Source organism: Siniperca chuatsi, linkage group LG21, assembly GCF_020085105.1.
Source record: "Siniperca chuatsi isolate FFG_IHB_CAS linkage group LG21, ASM2008510v1, whole genome shotgun sequence".
NCBI lineage: Eukaryota > Metazoa > Chordata > Actinopteri > Centrarchiformes > Sinipercidae > Siniperca > Siniperca chuatsi.
The window spans coordinates 324,443-347,067 of record NC_058062.1 but is presented as its reverse complement, the minus strand read 5'-3'; the positions used below and the strand labels follow the sequence as shown (position 1 = coordinate 347,067).

Below are 22,625 nucleotides of genomic sequence, written 5' to 3'. Positions count from 1 at the left end.
TCGATCCATGAAAAGCAAATAAAACACTGTTAAAATGAATAAAAAACTGTATAAAGCAGAAACTGAGAACAAGCATCATTGAGTTTCTGTGAGGACGCCGGGATTGGCCTGATGGAGATGTCGTCACTTCCGTCTGCACCCTTATTGGTTACCGGAGCAGACCCCGCCCCGCAGCGGAAGCGCGGTAAACCCCGTTTGTTCGGTGGAGACAGAAAAGCGACGGTGAGTAAAACCGACTTTACCGAGTTATTAAAAACAACCGGAGGCTCAAGCGGCGGACGGTTAACGGACAGCAGGACGGTGATTCCTCCGGAGCTTTAACGTAAACCGACAACAACCTTCAACACACGTTCTCTGAAGTGTGGAGAGAACGCCCCGCCAAACTTCATTGAAAAACTTGCCATTTTAACGCTGCTTCGCCGATGCATTCACGACGCCGGAGTTAGATTCGGCACTTAAAGGCAAAGTTGATGGAAACTTAACTCAGACTGCTGAGCGGCCGACTTTAGTTGGTCCTGAATCTGATTTTAACTATGCTAGCTTTTAGCTTTTTATCCCTTTTACATAGCCTTTGATAGCAAAGTACAGTGTAACGGCTGTCGGCCCCGTCACTTAGCAACAGTCCGCGAGTCAGTGATTGTAGTTAAAGCAGAGAACAAGCCACGGGTGGATGTGATGGAGGAGGCGGGTGGATGTGATGGAGGAGACGGGTGGATGTGATGGAGGAGGCGGGTGGATGTGATGGAGGAGGCGGGTGGATGTGATGGAGGAGACGGGTGGATGTGATGGAGGAGGCGGGTGGATGTGATGGAGGAGACGGGTGGATGTGATGGAGGAGACGGGTGTAGCTTTTGTGGCAGCACTGAGGAATCATTAAGATGTGAGCTGATTAAATTGATACTTTTCAGGCGGAGGTCTGGTGAGGAGCCCGAAGTATTCAACCTGGTAGACTTGTGTCTTTTTACACACTTGTAAATTTTAAGAACATTTAAAAACATAATCTTTTCTCATCTCTTCGGGTTAGGGTGATTAAAGATAAGGATGGAAAGGTACTGACAGGTGCCAGGAGTGTGATGGGAAGATGGAAGGAGTACTTTGAAGAGTTGATGAATGAGGAAAATGAAAGGGAACGAAGAGTAGAAGAGGTGACTGGTGTGGAGCAGGAAGTAGCAAAGATTAGCAAGAGTGAAGTGAGGAGGACGTTGCAGAGGATGAAGAGTGGAAAGGCAGTTGGTCCGGATGACATACCTGTGGAGGTATGGAAGTGTCTGGGAGAGGTGGCAGTAGAGTTTCTGACTAGTTTGTTTAACAAGATCTTGGAGAGTGAGAGGATGCCCGAGGAATGGAGGAGAAGTGTACTGGTGCCAGTTTATAAGAACGAGGGAGATGTGCAGAGCTGTGCAGCTACAGAGGAATAAAGCTGATGATACAGTGAAGCTGTGGGAAAGAGTCGTGGAAGCTAGGCTAAGGGCAGAGGTGAGCATCTGTGAGCAGCAACAGGTTTCATGCCTAGAAAGAGTACAGCAGATGCAGTATTTTCTTTGAGGATGCTGATGGAGAAGCACAGAGAAGGTCATAGGGAGTTGCATTGTGTCTTCGTAGATTTAGAGAAAGCGTATGACAGGGTGCTGAGAGAGGAGCTGTGGGATTGTATGAGGAAGTCTGGAGTGGCAGAGAAGTATGTTAGGGTGGTGCAGGACAGGTATGAGAGCTGTAAGACCGTGGTGAGGTGTGCTGTAGGTGTGACGGAGGAGTTCAAGGTGGAGGTGGGTCTGCATCAAGGATCGGCTCTGAGCCCCTTCTTGTTTGCTCTGGTGATGGACAGGCTGACAGATGAGAGACAGGAATCTCCATGGACTGTGATGTTTGGGGATGACATTGTGATTTGTAGTGAGAGCAGGGAGCAGGTGGAGGAAAATCTAGAGAGATGGAGGTCTGCTCTGGAAAACAGAGGAATGAAGCTCAGCCGCAGTAAGACAGAATACAGGTGCGTCAATGAGAGGGACCCAGGTGGGACGGTGAGGTCACAGGGAGCAGAGGTGAAGGAGGTGCAGGACTTTAAGTTCTTAGGGTCAACGGTTCAGAGCGACGGAGACTGTGGAGAAGAGGTGAAGAGGCGAGTGCAAGCAGGTTGGAGCGGGTGGAGAAAAGTGTCAGGTGTGTTGTGTGATAAAAGAGTCTCAGCAGGAATGAAAGGAAGGTGTTGGAGACGGCGGTGAGACCAGCGATGTTGGACAGCTTAGAGACAGCGGCACTGAAGGAAAGACAAGAGGCAGAGCTGGAGGCAGCAGAGCTGAAGATGCTGAGGTTCTCTTTGGGAGAGACGAGGACGGACAGGATCAGGGACGAGGACGTCAGAGGGACGAGCTCCGCATGGCAACTACTACTGACGTGGAGCGACGTGAACAGCGACGGCCATGTTGTGTCATGTGACGCGGCTACTTTTAGCATTTTCACAAATAGAATAAAGGTTTTCCGAATGTAAACGTGGGTGGCGGACAGCGTCTGAAGACAGCACCAAAGACAGCAGGAGGAGTTAAAGGAGAATCGGAAGCTAACTTCAGCGTCGATACGTTCGTTAGCTGTTTAATGACAAGTCCAACGTTTCTTAATAGAAGACCAAACTCAGTTTGATGAAACGAGGTTTTTCCGTTGGGTTCCTGCTAGTGTTGTCACGATACTAGAATTTCTAACTTCGATACGATACCTTGAAAAATATCGATATTCGATACCATTTTCGATACCACAGAGAAAAAAACTGCCACAATATTAAGGGGTTATGTTTTTATTTAAAGCTAAATATAACAAGTCTAGAACATATATTTTACATTAACAAAACTGTCCTGAGGTAGTGCACTTGTTCAAAAGCCTCTCAGATTGCATTACATTCAAAACCAATAAAGTGCAAGTAAAAAACAAAAGTGCAATCTTTTGTATTTCCAAGTAAAATCAAATCACAATGTCAATAAAAGATACTTAAACTTCAAGCAAAAACAAAATCAGTGCAATCTTATGCATCAAGTATCAAATTAGTAAACAAAATAATTAAATGGAATCTGTTGCTGCAGTTTTTGACCACACTATTAAAATGAAACTTAGGTTAATTATATAATATTTGTTAACATGAATAAGCAATGAAAAATACTTACAAAACATTTGTTAATCAAAGTTAAAAGTTGATTTAAACTAACATTCACTAATACATGTACTAATTAAAATCCAAAGTTCTATTTGTTAATATTTTTTCATTGGACCAGAGCTAACATGATCCGTTATATTTTTATTACCTAATACCTACTGTTATCGAAGATTAAAATATACTGTAACAAATGCATTGCTCATCGGTCATAAAAGCTGGTTAATACATTAACGTTATTTGATGAACAGATTTAAACGCAAACGTGCGTGCATCACACGCGAAAACAGTGCTCACTGGATCGACATGAAGTCGTCAAGTCACCTTTATTTATATAGTGCTTTTAACAATACAGATTGTGTCAAATGTGTCAGTAATGTATAATAATAATACCAACCTCGAGAAATTCTTTATACAGATCCGGGTGTCGGTCTCTCAGGTGCTTTGCTATATTAGTGGTGTTAGCGCCTTTTGTTAGCACTGTTCTGTAGCATCTCTTGCATATTGGCTTGCTTGTGTCCTTCGGCTTTCCATGTTCATTTGCCTCATATGCAAAATATTTCCAGATAGCACTCCTGCTGTGTTCCTTATCAACCAAAGCCGGTCGCCCGGGCGTTGCACTCGCCATCTTTCCATTCACTTCACTTTTGCTAACCAGAGCGAATGAGACGAGTGCGCGTGCGGTGGTCGTCAACGCGCCTTTGGAGAGAAGTGAAAGTGCGGCTAGTATCGATACTTCGGGAAATTAGTATTGGTACCGTTCAGATATTTCAGTATCGATATTTATCAAAATATCGATATTTTTGACAACACTAGTTCCTGCTAATCGTTTTATTCTCTGGGCAGCTGCTGTAAACCAACACGGTTAACGTTGCTTAACATCTGTCATCGCTTGTTCTTAAACAGCAAAGTTTTAAAATGACGTTCTGTAATGAACGTGTCTCGGCTGACGAGAACAAACTTTTAATTAGAGGATTTTTGAGGCACGTTTGGTGCAGGTTGCTCACCGGCCGAGGGGACTTTTCTGTTCTTCTGTCTGTCTTCTGCAGGCGAGATGGAGGTGGACGTCCTGGAGTTCAAGGTTCCTGTGGAGAATAATAAGACTCTGTTTGTGTGGGACATCCAGCCGTCTCACACTGAGGCTCAAATCTACGTGAGTCCACCTGGGGGTCAGGTCTGAGTGAGTCCACCTGGGGGTCAAACCTCAGTACGTTGTAGTACAGACTGAACTGTGTCTGCAGCAGCGAGTACGTAGGCGGCGCTATTTAGAGGCAAAATTATCCGTGAAAAAATTTAAAATAAAATAAAAATTAACCTACAAAATTCAGATAATTTTTCAGAATAAACAGTGTGATTAGCAGCAGGTGGGCTGCGGGTGAAACTGGGTGACGCTGTGCGCATTCAGGCACGAGCCACAGGTAACTTTATTGGTTATGAGCCTCCGACACGCCGACGGATCGTCAGGATCTGACGTTAGTTGATGTCCTGTGTCCGTCACAGTCCGGGTTCTCGGTGAAACCGGAGGGAAGCCGCCGTCCTGCTGATTCCAGGAGTTTCCTCTGGAGACTTTCTGTCCTGTCGAGTTCATAACTGCAGTTTTTAGTTTTGCTGCTTAAAAAGACTGACGGCAGCCGCTCTGACCGTTAAAGAAACACTCGCACATCAGTACGACACACTTTTCCTCCGTGGGGTCAGGGCCAGGAGGCGGATGACCCGGAACAGCAAACTGAATGTTAATCTGTGTGAAGAATGTAAATAACGTTAGAAAGAGTTCGGTCCAGGAAACGTGCAGTGAGAGCTTCTGTTATGAACTGGCGCTGTCTTATTCGTAAGCCAGAGTCGGACTGGCAGCACCGGTGGGCCCCCGGTGGACCCACGGTGGACCCCTGGTATTTAGCGTCCCCATTCCTGGCCTCTAGCGCCGCCTATGGCCAAATATCAAAATCCGTCAAGGTGACATCATGTGCAGAGAGAATATCGTGCCAAACTCCATTCAAAAATCAGCGTTTTTAATAAATAATAATAAAACTTTATTTATAGAGCACTTATCAAAACAAAGTGCTTCACAACAAGAGAAATAAAACACAGTGAGTGACGAGATATAAAGAAAAAGTTTAATATTTAATGTTTTGAGAGGATGTTTCCATCAGACAGTAACAGCTCTGTGTTGCTCTTCAGGACGGGTTGGACGCCGTGTTCTCGTCCTTCGGGCCGCTCTACCTGCTGAAGGTGTGTCCTAACGCTCCGCTCAACCCGCCCGGCTTCTACGCCCTCATCAAGTTCTACTCTGCTGCTCAGGCCTCAAAGGCACAACGGCAGACTGACGGGCGCTCGCTGTTCCAGAGCTCTCCCCTCAAGGTCATCCCCTCACAGGCTTTCAACACATGGACTTCTTCTTCTTCTACTGTAGCGTATCGCAGGCTCTGCAGTGTGTGGTTACAGGAGGTGTAGTTTGTGTTGTTGAGCAGAAGGTGGCAGCGTTCAGTCACTGTGGTTCAACATGAGGCTCAGGGGCCACAGGTGTGTTTACCTGTGAAACCGGTCCTGGCTGATCCGGCTGCTGTTCGATGACCGCTTCTCATTAGAGATGCACTTTTATGGGATTTCAGAGCCGATAACGGATAATATTAATCTTACATGCAAACAGTGGGCAATAAATAAATATACATATTTTTACTGACAATTTATTTCTTCGCCGCCAACATTCAAAGAGCTGTCACCGCCCCTAGATCAAAGAACACATTGATTTATTGTTGTTTTTTTTTTTTAGAAATGGCGGACAGCAAAACCCCATTCGTCATCGTTATAATAAAAAATTATGTTTCTAAAGTTTACAGCTAAAGCTAAGAGCACCTGATGTCTCCTGCAGATACCTGATACCAGAAAACTGCTCTGAGGTCTGTGTGCGAACAGGTTTAAAAACCTTGTATCTCCAGTTTTCAGATCAGTCGAAGAAGAAAGAAAAACAAGAGGTGTTGCTATGGTAACCAGCTGATCGTGTGTGTGTGTTCAGGTGAGGCTGAGCTCCAAACAGACTCCTCACTTCCTGTCTGACAGCAGCAGACCTCTGAGCCACGCCCGCTGCCTGGAACTGGCCAATCACTGCCTGGGATTCGACGGCTGGACCTCTGACATCATCACAGTGAGAAACACAGAGTTTACACCTTTACATACAGGTGAGTAAGTGTGAGAGCAGGTGACTTCCTGTCTGTGTCCGTCCTCCTCAGCTGAAGGAGCTCAGCGACGAGGAGGAGGAGGAGGAGGAGGAGGAGGGTGGAGGCAGAAGGAGGAGGCTGAGGTTCGGCTGTCTGCTGCAGCTCTCCTTCCCTCATCACGGACAGACGACCAGAGCAGCAGCAGTGGTGGAGGACAGCTTCACCTGCACAGGTGAGGAGGAGACCTTTCACATTTGTTTAAAGAAAGTAAACTGCCGTCAGAGATAATATCTCAGTAAATGCTTTATTGACAGAATCAAAGAAAATAAAGACGGTATAAATGAACAGAATGACGAACAGCGAACATTAAACCACATCGTCACGTCTCTGCTTGTAAAACGCAGTCAGCTCGGAGGCTCCAGGTCACGGACCTGCGAAGTCCAGACGAAGCAAGGGAGACCACGCAGATCATTATGGATTTAACCAACATTTAACTTTGCCCCAAAATACAAAGAAACCTGGAAATCGCTGAGTGCAGGTGTGGTGTAGGCAGCGGTTAAGGTCAAAAGCAAATCTAGTAAGACCCCGTTAGCTGGGAGGAGAGCGAGCCAGAACCGCTGCTATAGCTGAGGGCTGGGCGGAGCCGGGAGGGGCTGGGCGGAGCGGGGAGGGGCGGAGCGGGGCTGGGCAGAGCGGGGAGGGGCTGGGCGGAGCGGGGAGGGGCGGGGTCATCACAGTGTTAATGACATATATATTACACGTGTGTGTGTGTGTGTGTATAACTAAAGACAGATGTTGTTGTCGGTGCAGGTCCAGATGTTCTGCTACAGAAACGCTGTAAGCTGCAGAGGGGGGTCAGAGAGAAAGCTCTGGTCCAGGCCTTCGCTGCGGTGCTGCTCATACTGCTAGGTGAGATACTGTAACTGCTGGAGCTGAGCAAAGATAAGTGTTTTGTCACTGACGTCGACCGTCTCTGTAGGTAACGGTAAAGTGATGGTGGAGGTGAAGCAGACCTCAGATCAGCTCCTGCCTGAGCAGACTGAAGGAGTCCTCCAGGTAAGCTCACCTGTTCCCGCACTGGCCGGGGTTCTGTAGTCAGTCTGCGTACAGTGACAGTTAACAGTCAGCACCGACCTCTGTCTCTCAGGTGAGGGAGTTTGCTCCTGAGGAGGAGGACGAGGATGAAGAGTGGGATCTGACTGTATCATAGAGGATTGTGAGCAGTCAACAGTGGTGCATCATGGGAATCATCAGCAGGGGTCGCTGTGACAGCTTCATATTAATGTTTTGCTAACTGAACTTAATGAATGGAAAACACGAACCGTGACGATGCTGAAGCTGTTTATTGTACAGAAAGCAGCAGAAACCAGCGGACATTAACTCAGTGTTTCACACTGAATAAATGCAGCGGCGTGTGAAGATGAAGGAGGCGCTTCTCGTCCAGCTGTACAGATGTTGACCGCCGTTCATCTAGCCGAAATTCTGCAGCAACGTCTTCCCCCCAGCTGGTGTCACGTTCAGGGTCCCCCCGACCACCAGGAAGCCCTGCACACAACACGGGTCAGGAAGCAGCGGCGTGTTAGCGTGTTAGCGGTCAGGAAGTACAGAGGAAGTTACTGGGCAGACAGGTGACGGCTCATAATGCAGGATAAAGGTTCGTTTGTGAAAACAGGAATATTGGAGACTGTAGTAAGTTAAATATAATACATCAGGACTGTGGTAGTAAACAAGTATTTAGTGTGTTTTTATGGATTTTGTACATTAGCATAGTTGTTTTGTTGTATTTACGGGTCACTTCCATACATGTTGTAATATATAAACATGCTGTTCTTTGAATAAGTTGTCTGAAGTGTTTTTTACTTTGATTAAAAATGAAATCTCCTCCCTCGCGGAACAATTCAGAATCTGAGTATTCATTGTTCATTTCAAAAGATGAACTGTTGGACACAAGATGGCTCCTCCTCCGCTGCTTTTCATTCTGCTAACTCGCGTCCTGGGCTAATAACATCACTGCTAATCAGCTGCGTTAAACAAGTTATAGATCTAAATGAATACAGGCCTCTGCTACATGCAAGACCGTTACAGCCTGTAAGCTTTTATATCTGGGCTTATAGGGAGGGCGCTAATAATTTCATGCTATTTATAATAGAATTGTAATAATTGATAGTATTTTATACTATAGTATATAATAGAGTTGAGTAGACTTTATTATACTATAGTAATATTTAATAAAGTATAGCAGAAAAAGGTATTAAATGCTACTTTACTATGCCATAAGTGTATTTAAGTGAATTAGCAATAGTTTCTTGATATTATAGCATTCAGTAGGTTGTAGCATCTGGAATATATAGAACATATTTAGTATATTAGGAATATATATGAGTTCAGTTCAGAACATAATGATTAACTGTTGACAGTGTAAACATCATGTGAGCGCCAACAACAAGCTGTCACTGATCGAACTGCTGGTTTATCAGTATTTAATATAGTGAAGCAGAGTTTTCAGTGTAGACGGACTCACATCATGATAGTCGATCTTTCCCTGAGTGAAACCGACTTCTTCAGGCAGAGGAATCTTTGCTCCTTTAAGAAACACGCCTACACACACACACACACACACACACAATATAATTCAGTTTAAAACAGTTTAAAGTGAAACGATCAGCTGTACGTGACTTTAAATGTATGAAGTCAGATTGTGAAGGGTGCGTTCAGTGAAAGTGGGACATTGAGCTTTGCCTTGTTTAGCCAGGTGTAACATACTGTTAGTTATCGTAGAAAAGGTTTCAGTCGCAGTCGTCTGGACGCTGTTTTCAGAATCAAGACGTTTCGGCTCCCATCCGGAAGTCATTCTCAATTGTGAAAATGGTCTGAGAACTCAGAAATTTAAGCTACTCTGTGTTGCTTAAGCCCCGCCCTCAGGGAGGAGTCTACCTGAGTGTCTGTTGATTAGCTAGTTTCACCTGAAACTGACCTAATAGTTTCCATGATGGCCCAGTAATCAGTAATCAGGCCTATTGTTTTCTGGCTGCACCTCCCTCATCACTGTTAAGAACCTGATTAGCATGTGATTGGCTTGACCACGGTGTTAATACACTGTGGTAAACTTTGGGCAGATTGAATCTCAGACCACCATTTCTGTTCAAAGAGGGGTTTTCTTTTTTCACAAAAATGGCTTCTTTGACTCCTCTTTCAAACCAACTCTTCTCTCTACTTAGAATCTTCACCTCGCTGTCTTCAAATGTGCGGTTTGTAGGGTGCTCTGCAATCCCGAGTTAGCGTGTCGTCTGTGCTGATGAAGTCAACAGATACTCAGGTAGACTCCTTCCTGAGGGCGGGGCTTAAGCAACACAGAGTAGCTTAAATTTCTGAGTTCTCAGACCATTTTCACAATTGAGGATGACTTCCGGATGGGAGCCGAAACGTCTTGATTCTGAAAACAGCGTCCAGATGACAGAAACCTTTTCTACGATGGAGCACTCCTGGACGAATGAGGGACGACACCGTCATACTGTTAGTTAACTGAATTAGCTAACTGACAAAGCTAATGTTAGCATGCTAATAGATGTAAAGTTAAAGAGTTAATGTTGACGTATCTGGCCTGACTCTTGATCTAAATGCTGTTTTAATGAAAGACTTTAAATTACGTTTCACAAACACCTCAGATTACAAAACATGATGCTAATAATGAAACTAAATGACCAAATACTGTCGGTTAGCTTAACCTGATATTTCCCGCTCACGCTGAACACACAGATTTCTACATTAATGCAGATAGAAAAAAAAAAAAAGGAAACAAACGTTAACTTATCATTTGGCGTTATTACAGCTTGTGATGCTGCAGTGACTTCCTGTTTACATGGCTGATGCTCCTGATTGGACGGCGCTACAGATGTTTCCTAGCAACAGATTTACACGACTAAAGTCTTTAGCTGAGACATTTGTTACATTTTAATGGTGCAACCTGATTTAGTGAATCACTAGCTCTGCACCAGGTCACCTGTTACAGCGTCCACTTCAACACCTGTACAGTCTAATGCCGTCCAATACAACTGTTCAGTTTTTGTTGACGTCATTCGTGACTTCAGACCGAGACCGACGTGTTAAATCACCATCAGAGGTTCACGTCTGACAGGTGAGTGTGTGGTTCAGTGTGTCGGTGCTCACCACGCAGGAAGCCCCTCAGCTTATCTGTCAGAAACGAATTTAAAGGTTTCACCTGCACAGAAACACAGGACACACCTTGATCATCATTACTGTTATTACAGACAGACAGACAGACAGACAGGTTCTTACCATAAAGTCTCTGATCTCATTTTTAGTAATGATTTTACAGCTGAAAAGATAAAAACAAGTTTAGCTTAGCATGAATGCTAATGGGATACACTCTGCTATACTTTGCTATTGCGTGTGTGTGTGTGTGCTTACCTGACGTTGTCTGAAGGGAGAGTCAGATAGTTTCCTTGGATAGCGACCTTCATATTAACCGTACACGTCTGGAGGAGACAGAGACAGTTTCATTATTTGGTTGCAGAAGAAGAAGAAAAGAAGAAATACCTGACTGGCAGACTGGGAGGATAGTCCCGCCCACCTGGTAGCTAGTCTGTGCGTCACCAGGCTGGTCCTGCGTCAGTCTGCAAAGTGACTGTCAGGTAGGTGAGGCCGTACATACACTGTACAAAAACTCAGATTTTCTGTTGTTTCACCCGCAGACTGTATATAAAGATGGCCGACGCGTCTCCACGTCCGCTGGGCTAAATGAAGCCCAAGTACCCGGATACGGGAGCTGCCATCTTGTGCTGGTGACGTCATTTGGAGCCAGAGTCTGCGCAGTAGTTATCGGGGTTGGCGCCGTGTTATCAAGGTCCCGCCCACACAACTGGCCGACCCAATCGCGAGCAGAGCTCGCCTGTCAATCATCACGTGAAGCCCCCTTTTTATAGCATCAGATAACTAATTAAAAACAAATGTATCAGAGAAACGAACACTTGAACAAACATCAGCGTGATGAGAACAAGCTAAACTGACAGAAACCATCTTTGGGAAAAGTTTATGTGACGTACTTTGAGTTTTTAGTTTGGCTCGTGTCCCATACGCTAACGTGGAGGGGGCGGGGCTTATGACCTGTACTGCAGCCCGCCACCAGGGGGCGATCCAGATGTTCTGGCTTAATTTTTGGGGAGCTGACATGTCGTCCATCTTTATAAACAGTCTGTGGTTGTTTCCCTCCAGTCTCTCTCCTGTTTCCTGTTTCCTTTCCTGTAAGGTTATGAGGCAGATTCACAAACACCCAGGATACGCACATTTTCAACTTGTGCATGTCCGTTAATTTTCGCAGCCTCGAGTGACTTTATGTCCGTTGACTTCGTCTGCAATCACACTGCCTCTAAAATTCACGCTCTGTCTGAACACAGGCTGTGTGTGGTTTCAGGTACAGGTGAGACAATGAAATCTGATTATGAAAGATCCAGAACGATCTCTCATTGAAAATCATTTTGTTTTATTATCTCCCGTCTCCACAATAGTGAGGTAAACAGTCCGAGTACGGAGTTACAGAGTCATCTGGCGGGCAGCTGGTGAGCTTGCATGTATGTGGACGCACCGGATGACGTCGCAGAAGTTGAGTCTGGTTCAACGTTTTTGACGGACTGGTCTCGTTCACATGAGTGAGAGGGCGGCGTCGGTAGTCTGGTTGTGTTTGTGTGTTTGTGTTTACCGCTGACACAGAGAGGAGCTGCTCCTGCTGCCTTTGAGCCGGCACTGCGAACACTTGGACTCTGGCTCTGGCATTGACAGTCAGTCCATCCCTCTCACTGATGCTGATGCTGGGCGCCTCGGTGACTTGCAGTTCAGCTGAGAGAGGATCCCTCAGCCGCGACGGTTGCTATGGAAACACAGCATTAGTAATAACAGGAGAGGAGGAAAACCAACAGCAACAGTAAAACTAGCAACACGTCTCGTAGAAACTCAGTTCAGAAGCGTCTAATTTGTTTTCCCAGTTATGTTTTAGGGGAATGTTATTCCTGCCTGGATTATGTTCCTCTGCAGTGTTTCCATAGATTCTAGGAAGCTACATTTATGTACAGCACACAGGTCAGAGGTCAGGGTTCAGCTCCTGAGTCCCACCTGTTAGGTTTTAGTTCAGGTTCAGGAAAGATGGTGGTTCAGTATTGTCTCATGCTTCAAGTCAGCGTTGACTTTTTCAATATTTACCCATAAAGACCTCCAACTTTCCTGAACCTGAACCAGGAGCTGAGGCTGCAAACACAAGCAGAGAAACGGTTTCATCAGGATCTGGTGTCAGGAGACGATATTATAGGAAAACTAATCAAAGACGTTGAAATGTCAGGACGGTATAAAGGCATGAAAAAATAGATACTGCCCAAGACTAATATATATACATACATAACCTATCTAATTAGGTAATATCAAGATTTTGTAAGAAAACATTTTTATCCACTTTTTGTAAAGAGGACAGTGAGCTTTATGAACCACTGTGTTTATTATTATTAATAATAATAAACTTTATTTTCACAAATCACGTTTAGAAACAATGTTCAGCATGAAAAATTACCAAAAACCCTGAAACAGTAAAAGAATAAAACCCAAATTAAAAGCCGTTATTATGTTTTTGTTGTTCTGTGATCAGGAAGGAGGAGGATCCATAGTTCACGGCCAAAACAAATGAAAGAAAGCAGCCTCAGCAGAGGAACGTCGACTGAAACGCAGTCGCTGACGTATGAAATTGCAGGTTAAGCGTTCTGAATCAGCTGTAATATTGAAGTGGCAGTAACGTAAGTAAGTAAACAGCGGCTTTTTAATGATGCTTTAATAAAAGCATGTATCAGCATTTCAGCATCATTCTGAGTTAAAGGTGATGATCCTAAAATGAAAAAAACTGTGACACTGACTGCAGCTTCACCTCATTTAGTTTTAAAATACTTTAAATCTTTCAGACACTGATATCAGTGAGACAGGTAATGAGAGCTGGAGTCGTCTGCAGAAACAGATAATTGTGTATCATCTGCGTAAAGTGATATCTGACATCATGTTTCCAACATATATAAAGAAAATAGAAGAGGGCCCAAAACGCCTCCTTGTGGAACATCAAATGTCTGTGACACAAAATCACCTCAACTAACAAAAAACTTTCTGAACTAGTTACTGGAAATGAAGCACTAGTTTCACATGTCCTCTTTTGATGACGTCTAACAGAAACAGGTTGTTGCTTTTGTTCTTACCCTAAAGAGCTGCAGAGCTTTCAGAGCAGCCTTCGCAGCTTGATGTGTCACCTGGAGAGGAGAACAGAGGACGTTCATATCATAAGGATCAGCTGAGAAACACTAAATGATTTGATTTAACCAAAATATTTTATACAGTCAAAAACATTACTGGTTGGGACTTTCAGAGTAAAAGCCTGGAGTAGTCGAGCTGTGTGGCTCATGTTGGTGAATCATGTCAGATTGTGGTGGTGTGTCAGGTGGTTTTTGGTTGTTCACCTGTTCAACCTGAACCATGGTTCCTGTGCTGTAGAACGACATGATGGCGCTGTTGAAGAAGAACTCTGAGACGCCCACATAAGCCATCAGGTTACTTTCTCTGAAAACTGGATCGGCACCTTTTCTTATTGATCCAGCATCGACAGTCTCGCCCTGCCTGAACACCAGGCCCTGAAACACACAGTTTATTACAGTATAGTTAGTTTATAAACAGCGGCTTTTTAATGATGTTCAGTGATGCTGCACACCGGGTTTCTTCTCCCGGTGTGCAGGCAGCAGGTTGTGTTTAGATCAGTATGAGCGGTTTGTTTCTCACTTTGAAAGGAACATCGAGGCTGTTGGAGGTCACTGCGACGTCTCCGCTCAGAGAGTAGTCGACGTTGATGCCGAGGTCTTCGTACAGAGGCGTCACCATGGTGAAGCTCTCCAACATGGAGTTAACTTTAGGAACGACATACGTCTGAACAGCAGGACAGATCTGCAGACAGACAGACAGACAGACTCTCAGCCAATCACATCACTGGTCTCATCGCTCTGAAACAGATTCATCATCTCTCTTCTGTAACTGTCAGACTCATGATGGACAGTTGAAATAAAAATAATCTGTATATGAAGGTTTCTGCCTCTTAAAGGAAGTTTTTCCTTGCCGCTGTGGCCAAGTGCTTGCTTATGGTGGGATTTGTTGGGTCTCTGTAAATAATAGTGCAAAAGTGCAGTGAGATAACTTCTGTTATGAATTGGTGCTATATAAATAAAAGTGAATTGAGATGGACGACATGACTGCACCCCGAAAGCCAGAACATCTGGATCGCCCCCTGGTGGCGGGCTGCAGTACAGGTCATGAACCCCACCCCCTCCATGTTAGCGGCTGGGACATGAGCCAAACTAAAAACTCAACGTACACGTTATATACATGTTCCCCACGGCTAGTTAAATGTACACAGTGCAGTGGAAACGCATCGCCTCTATCCTGATTGAGGGTCGCCGTGGTAGCAACTTGTCCATCACAAGGTAGCCCCGCCCTAAAGCATACCTGGCTTTATCGTCTGTTTTACTCTAAATGGAGTCGCACCCGGCTGGCCATTAGAAATGCGGGTTTAAGGCTTCTGAGACCCGGGAGTTGCTGCTTGATGCAGACTCACGCAGACTCACAGACCTGGTTTAGTTGTGTTAAAGACTGAAGGTGGAACAAACCTGGGTGGTGAAGTAGTTCTGGAAAACTCGAATGAGTAAGTCCAATGCACGCCTGAAGGAAAACAAGAAAATCACATCAGTCAATGATCAATAACAGCTGATGTTGCAGCAGAAGCGACAGCAGATCTACCAGCTGATGATGTCACTGAGCATCTGGTGTTAATGTGACGGCCCATCAGCTGTCGGACTGTGATGAAACTTCATCGTTCATGTTCCCACCATCAGGTCGATGATATTACAGCTTTTCAGTATGGGGACATGCAGTCTGGTCTAACTTGGGACTGACCCGGCCTGCAGCTCTGGCTCGCTACAGACTGTGAACCTGATTCATCATAACCCAAACAGAGCAGCGAACACCAGCAGTGAACCTAGTCTTAATCTAGACCTGGTCTTAGTCTCGTGTTACCCCACTATGCCGGTGGACCCGGAGACGATGTTATCAGCTCTGAATTCACAGGTCGGCATCTGGACACTCAGACGTCCTTGTTGGTTCCGGTTCAGTGTCACTGCGATCCTGGCGCTCACGCCGGCTCCTCCGAAGGCCGTCCTTCCACTGTTAATGCTGCGTCAGGAAACACATCAACACGGTTCTGTGTGTGTCAAATACAAACTGTGTAAAAACTTTATCACTATCTGTGGGTTTATACGAACTTGAATTCTCCCCACAAACACAGGTTGATCTCTCGCTCCAGATCTCCGGTGAAGACCAGGTTCTGGATTTCAAACTGGAGACCTGAATTCTGCTGGAAACTGAGAACAACCTGAGCTGGATTCACTGTTATACGAGTCAGGGTCAACCTGAAGAGGAGGGGGAGGAGAAGAGGAAGGGAGAGGGGAGGAGGAGGAGGAGGAGGGGAGGAGGGAGGAGGAGGAGAAGGGGAGGGGAGGGGGAGGAGGGGAGGAGGGAGGGGAGGAAGAGGAGGAGAAGAGGAAGGGGAGGGGGGAGGAGGGGAAGGGGAGGGGAGGAGAAGAGGAGGGGGAGGGGAGGAGGGGAGGAGGAGGGAGGGGAGGAAGAGGAGGAGAGGAGAGGAAGGGAGGGGGAGGAGAAGAGGAAGGGAGGAGGAGGAGGAGGGGGAGGAGAAGAGGAAGGAGGGGGAGGAGAAGAGGAAGGGGAGGAGGAGGAGAGGGAGGGGGAGGAGGAGGAGGGGAGGAGGAGGAGGAAGAGGAGGAGGAGAGAGGAGAGGAGGAGGAGGGGAGGAGGAGGAGGAGGAGGAGGAGGAGGAGAGAGAGAGAGGAGGAGGAGGAGGAGGAGGAGGAGGAGGGGGAGGAGAGGAGGAGAAGAGGAGGAGGAGGAGGAGGAGGAGGAGGAGGAGGAGGGGAGGAGGAGGAGGAGGAGAGGAGGAGGAGGAGGAGGGGAGGGGAAGAGAAGAGGAAGGGGGGGGAGGAGGAGGGGAGGAGGGGGAGGAGAAGAGGGAGGAGGAGGAGGAGGAGGAGGAGGAGGAGGAGGAGGAGGAGGAGGAGAAGAGGAGGGGAGGGGAGGAGGGGAGGAGGAGAAGAGGAAGGAGGAGGAGGAGGGGGGAGGAGGAGGGGAGGAAGAAGAGGAGAGGGGGGGAGAAGAGGAAGGGGAGGGGGAGGAGGAAGAGGAGGAGAAGAGGAAGGGGAGGAGAGGGGGAGGAGAAGAGGAAGAGGAGGAGAAGAGGAAGGAGGAGGGAGGGGAGGAGGGGGAGGAGGAGGAGGAGAGGGGGAGGAGGAGGAGGGGGGAGGGGAGGAGGAGGAGGAGGAGAGAGAGGAAGGAGGAGAGAGAGGAGGAGGGGAGGAGAAGAGGAAGAGGAGGGAGGAGAGGGGGAGGGGAGGAGGGGGAGGAAGAGGAGGAGAGGAGAAGAGAGAAGAGGAAGGGGGAGGAGGAAGAGGAGGAGAAGAGGAAGGGGAGGGGAGGAGGAAGAGGAGGAGGAGAGGAAGGGGAGGGGGAGGAGGAAGAGGAGGAGAAGAGGAAGGGAGAGGGGGGAGGAGGGGAGGAGGAGAAGAGGAAGGGGAGGGAGGAGGAAGAGGAGGAGAGGAGGAGAAGAGGAAGGGAGGAGGGGAGGAGGGGAGGAGGAGGAGAGGAAGGGGAGGGGAGGAGGAAGAGGAGGAGAAGAGGAGGGGAGGGGAGGAGGAGAGGAGGAGGAGAGGAAGGGAGGGGGGAGGAGGAGAGGAGGAGGGGAGGGGAGGAGGAAGAGGAGGAGGAGAGGAAGGGAGGGGGGAGGAGGGGAGGAGGAGGAGAGGAAGGGGAGGGGAGGAGGAAGAGGAGGAGAAGAGGAAGGGGAGGGGGAGGAGGAGAGGAGGAGGAGAGGAAGGGGAGGGGGAGGAGGAGAGGAGGAAGGGGAGGGGAGGAGGAAGAGGAGGAGGAGAGGAAGGGGAGGGGGAGGGGGAGGGGGAAGAGGAAGGGGAGGGGAGGAGGAAGAGGAGGAGGAGAGGAAGGGGAGGGGGAGGGGGAAGAGGATAATTAAAAACAAAACAAAAAACCAAAAACAAATTGAATTAAAAGAATAAAGAAATAATTTTAAAAAGGAGAATTTAAAGAGAAACACTTTATAATATTAATATTAATGATATTTTACCCTTTGATGCTGCACTTCAGGGCTTTCCACTGGAACGAGAAGTCAGAACGTTTGTTCTCCAGCTCCTTCAAAAACTCCAGACCAACACCTTTCACTGAAAACACAGTACGACGACGAAGAAGATCAGTGCCGACGAAGAGTTCAAGCTTCGTCAGTTTTACTGTTAGACTGTTAGAGTTGGAGGCAATGATCCTCATATTCCAGTAAATGTTGTTTGAAACTGGAAATGAAAATGCTACAAATATTTCTGGTCTAAAAGTTCATTATTAGATTTCAGTGTTTAATCGACGTATTTTTTACAGCGTGCAGATCTTACAGACATCCAGCGATTGGTTAGTGATTCGCACTCTGAGGCCGGTGGGATCGACGGCGCTGACGGAGAAACACAAGGAGACCAAGAAGAAGAGGGACAACACGCAGGAAGTCATCGTGACGCAAAAACCTGAAACACAAGAAGAAGAGGAGGAGGAGGAGGAGGAGGAAGAGACAGTCTGACATGTTCAACATCAGGGACACAAACACACTAAAAGGTTCAATCATCAAAATCAATCAGAACGTTCAAACGAAACTGAACGTATCACTCGTTCATTTGCACACATAACTACGACATCATCACTTACAGTTCTGAGCTTCTGTCATTAGCTGCTGCTAGGCAACAGCTAATCAGGAGCATGGATGTATTAACAGAAGTGATACTGTGAGAGGGTCCAACTTTTACAACAAGAAGAAGAGTTACCTGTGTTAGTCATCAGTGCGACAGAAGAAGAAGAAGAAGAAGAAGAAGAGTTACCTGTGTTAGTCATCAGTGCGACAGAAGAAGAAGAAGAAGAGTTACCTGTGTTGGTCATCAGTGCGACAGAAGAAGAAGAAGAAGAAGAAGAAGAAGAGTTACCTGTGTTGGTCATCAGTGCGACAGAAGAAGAAGAAGAAGAAGAAGAAGAGTTACCTGTGTTGGTCATCAGTGCGACAGAAGAAGAAGAAGAAGACAGAAGAAGAAGAAGAAGAAGAAGAAGAAGAAGAAGAGTTACCTGTGTTGGGTCATCAAAGACAGAAGAAGAAGAAGAAGAAGAAGAAGAGTTACCTGTGTTGGTCATCAGTGCGACAGAAGAAGAAGAAGAAGAAGAAGAAGAAGAGTTACCTGTGTTGGTCATCAGTGCGACAGAAGAAGAAGAAGAAGAGTTACCTGTGTTGGTCATCAGTGCGACAGAAGAAGAAGAAGAAGAAGAAGAAGAAGAGTTTGGTCATCAGTGCGACACAGAAGAAGAAGAAGAAGAAGAAGAAGACAGAAGAAGAAGAAGAAGTTACCTGTGTTGGTCATCAGTGCGACAGAAGAAGAAGAAGAAGAAGAAGAAGAAGAAGAGTTACCTGTGTTGGTCATCAGTGCGACAGAAGAAGAAGAAGAAGAGTTACCTGTGTTGGTCACAGAAGAAGAAGAAGAAGAAGAAGAAGAAGAAGAAGAAGAAGAAGAAGAAGAGTTACCTGTGTTGGTCATCAGTGCGACAGAAGAAGAAGAAGAAGAAGAAGAAGAAGAAGAAGAGTTACCTGTGTTGGTCATCAGTGCGACAGAAGAAGAAGAAGGAGAAGAGTTACCTGTGTTGGTCATCAGTGCGATAGAAGAAGAAGAAGAAGAGTTACCTGTGTTGGTCATCAGTGCGACAGAAGAAGAAGAAGAAGAAGAAGAAGAAGAAGAAGAAGAAGAGTTACCTGTGTTGGTCATCAGTGCGACAGAAGAAGAAGAAGAAGAGTTACCTGTGTTGGTCATCAGTGCGACAGAAGAAGAAGAAGAAGAAGAAGAAGAAGAAGAGTTACCTGTGTTGGTCATCAGTGCGACAGAAGAAGAAGAAGAAGAGTTACCTGTGTTGGTCATCAGTGCGACAGAAGAAGAAGAAGAAGAAGAGTTACCTGTGTTGGTCATCAGTGCGACAGAAGAAGAAGAAGAAGAGTTACCTGTGTTGGTCATCAGTGCGACAGAAGAAGAAGAAGAAGAGTTACCTGTGTTGGTCATCAGTGCGACAGAAGAAGAAGAAGAAGAAGAAGAAGAAGAAGAAGAAGAGTTACCTGTGTTGGTCATCAGTGCGACAGAAGAAGAAGAAGAAGAGTTACCTGTGTTGGTCATCAGTGCGACAGAAGAAGAAGAAGAAGAAGAAGAAGAAGAAGAAGAGTTACCTGTGTTGGTCATCAGTGCGACAGAAGAAGAAGAAGAAGAGTTACCTGTGTTGGTCATCAGTGCGACAGAAGAAGAAGAAGAAGAAGAGTTACCTGTGTTGGTCATCAGTGCGACAGAAGAAGAAGAAGAAGAGTTACCTGTGTTGGTCATCAGTGCGATAGAAGAAGAAGAAGAAGAGTTACCTGTGGTTTGTGTGTCTGCAGAGTCTCCAGCAGCTGATCGCTGCTTCCACAAACTCACCGCTGCTTATATACTCACGCTTCCTCATGCAAACCATGAAAGTGCAATATTTCCAACATTTGACTAAATATGGAAATGCTGTCTGAGAGTAGCTGCTGTCGGCTACATGCAAAGTGACGGTTTATCTGCTCTGATCGTCTGTCAGGTAGAAACATTCAGGGTTAAACTGTTCATTTCAGTCTCAGTTCTCATCAGTGGCCATTTAACCTCATGTTCAATCGAACAGAACTTTATTTAAACTTCTAGTGGAGATCCCAAAGTTTCCAAAGACGGCAGATCGGAGGCAGAGATCTGTTCTATTTTTTAACCCAACATGAGTTTGAGTTCTGTTTAAAAGTTTACGTGCAAGAGGAGGAAAATGTCTCAGAGGGCTTATTCTTGTGTTTAAAAGCACATATTTGGAAAACATTAATATCATTAGTTGTAATATGATGAGTTTTCAGAAATAAAGGATTCGTTGGGTGTGAGGATTTGAGTGGGTTGAAATTCTAACAAAAGACTTTGTTACAGTATGAAAATGGCTGTTTACACAGCCTTTTATCTGTCCTTCATTTTCATACTCAAGTCAAACTTATCATGTCATAGTATGCAGTGTCAGTCCCATGACAGCGCTCTCATGTGTAATATCAGACAATTCTGCAAAACCTCTTTAAAACTCTCTCTTTCTTTGATATCTGCATAGTACAGTCTGGTTTTTACAGTTAATAAAACAGCGAATGTTAACTGCAGGTTTGTGACCGGACATAAAGTCCACCTCTCTACACTAATCGTCAGGTGCAGAATCATCCAATATGAGCTCTCAGGATGTTACCCAACAGTCAAGCTGTGACAAAGCTAAATTAATCTCAACATTTCTACCAAACATGGACATGTTTACTGTTAAAGTCAGAAGTGTGAAAGTGTTTATCTCCCTCTGATAGGTAGTTACTCAACATCAGAACTGCAGACAGCGTGAGGAAGTCAGAGTAGAACTTAAATATAAAAACTTTGAGAGGTAACAACCTCCTGCTGCTGTAACTGATTCCAGGAAAAGGTTTAGGGAAAAACAGGATAAGACCCACGTGGTCCAGGTAGCTGTCTGACACGGAGCTAACAGCAGCTAATAAAACATCAAAGGTCATGCCCAATATATCGTTTAATACACATCACAATCAGGAAACCTCAAGATGTGTTTCAGCCTTTTTGAAATGAATTGATAGTTGAGATTAAAACAAAACAAAGACTAAACAAACATCCCTTAAAACAGGACGGTGTCGTCCCTCATTCGTCCAGGAGCGTTCTATCCTAGAAAAGGTTTCAGTCGTAGTCGTTTGGACACTGTTTTCAGAATCGAGACGTTTCGGCTCCCATCTGGAAGTCATTCTCAACTGTGAATGACTTCCGAAACGTCTTGATTCTGAAAACAGTGTCCAGATGACTACGACTGAAACCTTTTCTAGGATATCCCTTAAAACAGTTCAGAGAAACAAAACCTGTCTGAGATGAAGCAGGAGCGGTCTGTACTGAACCCCCCTGCTAACCAAACAGACCTCCAGTCTGTAGGGCCTGAAGTCGGGACAAGGCTGCGTGTTACAGTGGTGGATTGGTGGTAGGATTCTTTCTGTTAAAATCAAGAGCTGAATGCTTGACTGTTTTTTTTGTACTGATGTTACTCATTAACATGCTACAAAAAATCTCTTATTGAAGCTACTTAACATTACAAAGATTGCAGAGATCTCCTGATTATTTCCCCTTGATTGTTTTTTTTGGATCAGACTTGATGATGACACTCTAACGTACCTCTCCTTGTCTGATTCTGACTAAGACAGCAAATACTGTAAAACTTCAATTAATAGCCCAGGCTTTTATTTGCTTCAATCACTGAACGCAACCTGCCTATATTTGGGACAGGCCTTTAATTCCTTTCACACAAAACTCTTGCTCAGCAAAGACAGGAAATGCTATCAAATTATTTATTCAAACCAACATGAATATTACTAGTATAAAAATTAGGCTATCAAATAACATATCAATTAGGAATCCTTCATTTGATCTAGCTCCGAGAGACAGCACATCTAGGCCAACCTCGTGCAGAGAGAGAGAATTTTTTTTACTGTTTTTGTCTATTTGTTTTTATTTTTTACTTTCATGCCAATAAAGCTCTTTGAAATGAATTGAGAGAGAAGTAGCCTACCTCAGAAAGGATGAAAGCCAAAGGTTACCGTAGTTATTAAAAATGAACTGATCTATTGAATTGTGGAGAATCTAACTGATCTAATGAAGATCTAACGTAGCATGTCCATATTGACAAAAGTTTAAACATTTACATTTGTATGCTCCATCTAAGCAGCTTAGAACTAGCTCAAGTGGGCGACCCGGTGGGCTTTAAGAGGTTTACAGCCAAAGAACTTCTATAAGTTCCCTATAATTTATTTATCTGAGCAGGAATGCCGTTCCCTTCCGACTTTTAATACTGGAACAACGTTACACCCCAATATTTCCACAACTGTGTGTTGTCCAACTTCATCTTTAGGGTCGTCTTTCAGTACCCCCTCATACTTCGTGTAAACCCCAGAACCCTGACGATCACCCTATACCCAAAGTAACCCCCCCACCAATCTTGAGTAGCTCCCCATACCCTGAGTACCTCTCCATATCCTGTGTACAACCCATTCCCTATATCTTCAGTGCCCCCCACCCTTACCAGTGTTATTCCCC

At 45.5% G+C, this 22,625-nt stretch overlaps 2 protein-coding genes across 3 annotated transcripts; one reads left to right on the top strand and one right to left on the bottom strand.

Annotated features, from left to right (window-relative positions):
- Positions 1–97: 97 nt before the first annotated feature.
- Positions 98–8,188, top strand: rdm1 (RAD52 motif containing 1). Of its 2 annotated transcripts, none has more exons than XM_044181932.1 (8): positions 98–222; positions 4,186–4,289; positions 5,315–5,494; positions 6,150–6,278; positions 6,364–6,523; positions 7,102–7,200; positions 7,271–7,347; positions 7,439–8,188. In XM_044181932.1, the coding sequence occupies exons 2-8, from the start codon at positions 4,191–4,193 to the stop codon at positions 7,499–7,501; spliced, it is 807 nt and encodes a 268-aa protein (XP_044037867.1). In that variant the 5' UTR covers positions 98–222; positions 4,186–4,190; the 3' UTR covers positions 7,502–8,188. The 2 variants fall into 2 exon arrangements, with proteins under 2 accessions (XP_044037867.1, XP_044037866.1); XM_044181931.1 differs by having other exon boundaries at positions 5,315–5,542.
- LOC122869192 (phospholipid transfer protein-like) lies at positions 7,616–19,954 on the bottom strand. The gene is made up of 15 exons (XM_044181929.1): positions 19,871–19,954; positions 17,838–17,963; positions 17,522–17,615; positions 15,636–15,782; positions 15,391–15,546; positions 14,985–15,036; positions 14,107–14,268; positions 13,791–13,961; positions 13,533–13,583; positions 12,008–12,175; positions 10,720–10,787; positions 10,588–10,627; positions 10,459–10,510; positions 8,813–8,889; positions 7,616–7,836 (listed from the first exon to the last, which is right to left on the bottom strand). The coding sequence occupies exons 2-15, from the start codon at positions 17,947–17,949 to the stop codon at positions 7,762–7,764; spliced, it is 1,425 nt and encodes a 474-aa protein (XP_044037864.1). The 5' UTR covers positions 17,950–17,963; positions 19,871–19,954; the 3' UTR covers positions 7,616–7,761.
- Positions 19,955–22,625: the final 2,671 nt, after the last annotated feature.

Excerpts from the sequence above, each read along its gene's own strand:
- rdm1 (XM_044181931.1), top strand. The coding sequence starts at position 4,191 with ATGGAGGTGGACGTCCTGGAGTTCAAGGTTCCTGTGGAGAATAATAAG. Across the intron at positions 5,543-6,149 it reads GGACTTCTTCTTCTTCTACT|GTGAGGCTGAGCTCCAAACA; the intron begins GTAGCGTATCGC and ends GTGTGTGTTCAG. Across the intron at positions 7,201-7,270 it reads GGTGCTGCTCATACTGCTAG|GTAACGGTAAAGTGATGGTG; the intron begins GTGAGATACTGT and ends CCGTCTCTGTAG.
- LOC122869192 (XM_044181929.1), bottom strand. The coding sequence starts at position 17,949 with ATGACTTCCTGCGTGTTGTCCCTCTTCTTCTTGGTCTCCTTGTGTTTC. Across the intron at positions 15,037-15,390 it reads GGGTCCACCGGCATAGTGGG|GCGTGCATTGGACTTACTCA; the intron begins GTAACACGAGAC and ends GTTTTCCTTCAG. Across the intron at positions 13,584-13,790 it reads CCATGGTTCAGGTTGAACAG|GTGACACATCAAGCTGCGAA; the intron begins GTGAACAACCAA and ends TCTCCTCTCCAG.